The sequence below is a fragment of the Poeciliopsis prolifica genome, unplaced genomic scaffold (assembly GCF_027474105.1).
Source record: "Poeciliopsis prolifica strain line A6 unplaced genomic scaffold, Auburn_PproV2 SCAFFOLD066, whole genome shotgun sequence".
NCBI lineage: Eukaryota > Metazoa > Chordata > Actinopteri > Cyprinodontiformes > Poeciliidae > Poeciliopsis > Poeciliopsis prolifica.
The window spans coordinates 182,565-186,815 of NW_026562441.1; the positions used below are offsets into that span (position 1 = coordinate 182,565).

General features: G+C 35.5%; 1 protein-coding gene across 1 annotated transcript; it reads left to right on the forward strand.

The window, feature by feature from the left end:
• The first annotated feature begins 373 nt into the window (after window positions 1-373).
• Window positions 374-3,884, forward strand: LOC129351442 (gastrula zinc finger protein XlCGF26.1-like). The gene is made up of 2 exons (XM_055020299.1): window positions 374-397; window positions 2,021-3,884. The coding sequence occupies exon 2, from the start codon at window positions 2,193-2,195 to the stop codon at window positions 3,831-3,833; it is 1,641 nt and encodes a 546-aa protein (XP_054876274.1). The 5' UTR covers window positions 374-397; window positions 2,021-2,192; the 3' UTR covers window positions 3,834-3,884.
• The last annotated feature ends 367 nt before the right edge of the window (window positions 3,885-4,251 follow it).

Below are 4,251 nucleotides of genomic sequence, written 5' to 3' on the forward strand. Positions count from 1 at the left end.
GAAATAGTTTCTACAATATTCTAGTTTATTTAGTCTGACGCTACATTAAAAGAGGAGACAACGCCGAAAATCCAAAGCGGAACTAAAAGTCGTTCACAGTTTCTTCAGTGCAGAAACAGAAACACTCGGAGGAGCACAGAGAGATTAGCATTAGCTTCTCCTTTGTTAGAAGGTTGTGCGAACTCGGATTTGGTGTTTTCGGTAAATATTGTGAGTGTTTAATGTAAAAATGTCTTCAGTTCAAGCCTCAGAGAGTTTATCAAGCAGCAGGAAACTCCTGCTGAAGAAACATTCACAGAGTGGAAAGAAATCAACGTTAAGATGGAGGAAGAGATGGACGATCAGCGCAGACTGATGGATTTTACCCGGATACCCAAGATCATCTTGCACCGGATAGGTACGAAACAGCTTCACGGTTTACTGATTAATCAGGTTATTTAAACGGCTTTTGTATGAAACTATAAGTCTATTGTAATCAGCTGTGATTTGGACAATCTGCTCTTCATCACATCAATAGATTCTAGTTTCTAATCCAGGACACATTAATCTCTAAAGCAGCAGAATCTTCTCTGTGTATTTTCTAAACGTATAACAAAAATCCATCTAAATCATCAAAGTAGTATTTGTTTAGCAAATTATTTATATGGTTTTTACTCTTCACAACAATTACTGCACATCTGAACTCCTCTAACTGAAGTACAATTGTTTTTAATATTTGTCTCGACCTTTAGTTTTTAAAACAAATTTATTTTATTTTGAACTATATGCATCTTGGAAAGAGTTTATTATAGGCTTTGCACTTAGTCACTGTTTTTCTAAACTCTATTAAATAAGTACAACAAAGAAATATGGTTCTTCGTTTATGGTGGGATTTTAACGCTAACTGCTTCTTGGCCTCTGTCTGAATATCATGCAAGTTTCTGCAGAAATAGCACCAAGGACTTTAGCATATTCTCCAGAAGCAACGGGAAAATTACAACTTGGACATAAAACTGTAAGTTTTGATGACAATAAAGATTTATCTTTGTTTCTACTCTCCCTAAAATGTAGGATGTTCTCTCTATGAGAGTCATTTTAACAATTTAAATATCTAATGTGCTTATAGCAGTAAAAGTATCTTTTCATGGGTTATCTGCACTAAGGCTGCTTAGACTTAGAATCACTTCATGATCACTGTTCTGTGATACATGTAGCTAAATAAAATAACAATAATAAATAGTAAAATGCCACTTTTCTACTGTGGTATTTTATTTAATTTTCTAATTTCAGAAATTAGAAAATTAGGTTTGGGAGTCTTATACACAGTACATGCTCTGTATGTTTGAATGCATTTTGTGTCACAACAAAAAATTCTGAGAAAAAGCTAAAATCTTTTTTCTGCCAAAAAAAAAATGGTTAAGTCATTTTCCGTACAATGAATTGTAATTTCTGCCTGAAATGACTTTGTTGCAGGGATTTAATCCTCATGGATGTCCACAGCATTTCAGTATCAACATCAGATTCTGAGCACCTGATTGTAGTTTATAAGTTATTGACAGGTAGTTATTTTAAATGTCTTGTAAAACCAGTCGTGGTTGGACTGGTGGAACGGCTTTCAGAACCCGGTAGAAATTTGGTAACACTTTATTTGATGGTGTGTGCATAAGACTGATATGACACCCTCATAAACATGAACAAGTCTTTATGAATGTCTGTGACCATTGTCATGCAGCGTCATTCGATACATAATGACTTTTTTAATCCAATGTTGGCAGTCTTAATGGACTTTCATGTCAGTCTTATACACACCCCGTGAAATAAATAAAGTGTTACCAAAAATTTTCCTTTATTTTTAAAACTAAAACTTGACAGATATGCTTGTTTATTCACCTGAAAATCTCACATGTTCCCTTCTGGTCAGACAAACTGCCTTTGTTAGAATAACTCCAAAAAATTCCCTTTGGATACACAAAGACATTAAAGTGAAGGAATCTTTCTCTTACTCAAATTTAAAAGATGTTTTTTTCTTCTTTTTGTCCAGATACACACACACAGTGCCGGGTGTAAAGAGGAGGAGGTTCTCAATGAGCCTAGCAACCAGGAGGAAAACTCCAGTTTAGATGAAGAGGATCCAGAACCTCTGCAGATAAATCAAGAACCAGAACCTCTGCAGATAAAACAAGAACCAGAACTTCTGCACATAAAACAAGAGTATGAGGAACCAGAACATCAACAGTTCAAAGAGGAAGAGAATCAACTCTACATCAGTCAGGAAGAAGAATCTTGTACTGAAACAGGAGACTGATGACACTCTGACAATTCCTTCTAATGTGCAAATAATCCACAATGAAACAGAACCACAGAGGAACCAACTCATCTCTCTTGAAGTTGAGACTCCAGACCAGGAAGGAAACTATTCTGAAAACTCAACAAAGAGAGAAGAACAGGAACAAAATGAGGGATGTCATAAAACCAAACAACAGGAAAGCAAAATTGACCGTTCAACCCAAAAGAAACACAGGAAATTACACCCAGATCAAAGACTATATTCTTGTAAAATTTGTGATAAAACCTTTTCTCGAACCAGATACTTGACTAAACACATGAGAAATCACAGAAACAAGAAATCTTTTACATGTTCAACTTGTGGAAAAAGATACAGTCAAGAGGCTTGTTTAATTAATCACATGAGAATTCACACAGGTGAAAAACCATTCACATGTGTGGCTTGTGGAAAAAGTTTCAATTACAAAAGCACGTTAAGGATTCACATGAGACTTCACACAGGTGAGAAGCCTTACTCATGTGGGACCTGTGGAAAAGGTTTCCAGAGTAAATATAACTCACTTCGTCATATGAGGATTCACATTGCTGAGAAGCCGTTTTCATGTGCGACCTGTGAAAAATCTTTTGTGTGTGAATCTGATTTAGTTAATCACATGAGAATTCACACAGGTGAGAAACCTTTCTCATGTAGGACCTGTGGAAAAAGTTTCTCTCAAAAATATAGTTTAACTTATCACATGAAGACTCATAGAAGTGAAAAGGTTTTCTCATGTGCGACTTGTGGAAAAAGTTTCTCTCAAAAATACAGTTTAACTTATCACATGAAGACTCATAGAACTGAGAAGGTTTTCTCATGTGGGTCCTGTGGAAAAAGTTTTACAGATAAAAAAAGTTTAAATTTTCACACGAGAATTCACACAAGTGAGAAGCTGTTCTCATGTGAGATCTGTGGAAAACGTTTAAGTCATAAAAAAAGTTTAACTGCTCACATGAGAATCCATACAAGTGAGAAGTCTTTCTCATGTGGGACCTGCGGAAAATGTTTCATTCGAAAAGGCAATTTAAAGGATCATATCAAAATTCACACAAGTGAGAAGCCTTTCCCCTGTGGTACCTGTGGAAAAAGTTACAGTGAAAGAAAGAGTTTAACTCTTCACATGAGAATTCACACAGGTGAGAAGCTTTTCTCATGTGAGACTTGTGGAAAGAGTTTGACACACAAAAAAAGTTTAATTGCTCACATGAGAATTCACACAGGTGAGAAACCTTTCTCTTGTCAAACCTGTGGAAAATGTTTTATGTTTAATTCTAGTTTGCTTTATCACATGAAGTCCCACTTAATTGAGAAACCTTTCTCCTGTGGAACCTGTGGAAAAAGTTTCAGTCAGAAATGTAATCTAACTTATCACATGAGAATCCATACAGGTGAGAAACCTTTCTCCTGTGGGACCTGTGGAAAAAGTTTCAATCAAAAATGTAATCTAACTTATCACATGAGCATTCACACAGATGAGAAACCTTTTCTTGTGAGACGTGTGGAAAAAATTTCTCTCGAAAAACAAATTTAACCGTCCACCTGAGAACACACACACAAGTTTTATGGAATAATGTGAACTTCATGTACCAGGATTCTCAGTAACTTGCTGTTCAGAAGAAGAGTAACTGCAGCTGGATCACATTATTAAATGTAACTGGTTGTTTCAAATAGGAGATTTAACTGAAATACTAAACATTCACTTTGTTCTCACAGTTTTATCTTTCCATTTGAAAGGGATATTTTGAGTGAGATATGGCTTAAGTCACACTTCTCAGGACCTTCAAAGCTGCTGGGTGGGAAATTAAATTGTGCTAAATAATGATCAGATATGTTTTCCCTTTTAGATTGTTTAAATGTCTGCAATGACCTTATTCGTGTTAGTTTCTTAAACTGTAACGTTTTTTGCCCATGTCTTTTTTTGTCTGTGACATGGTTTTTATGTTTTGGAT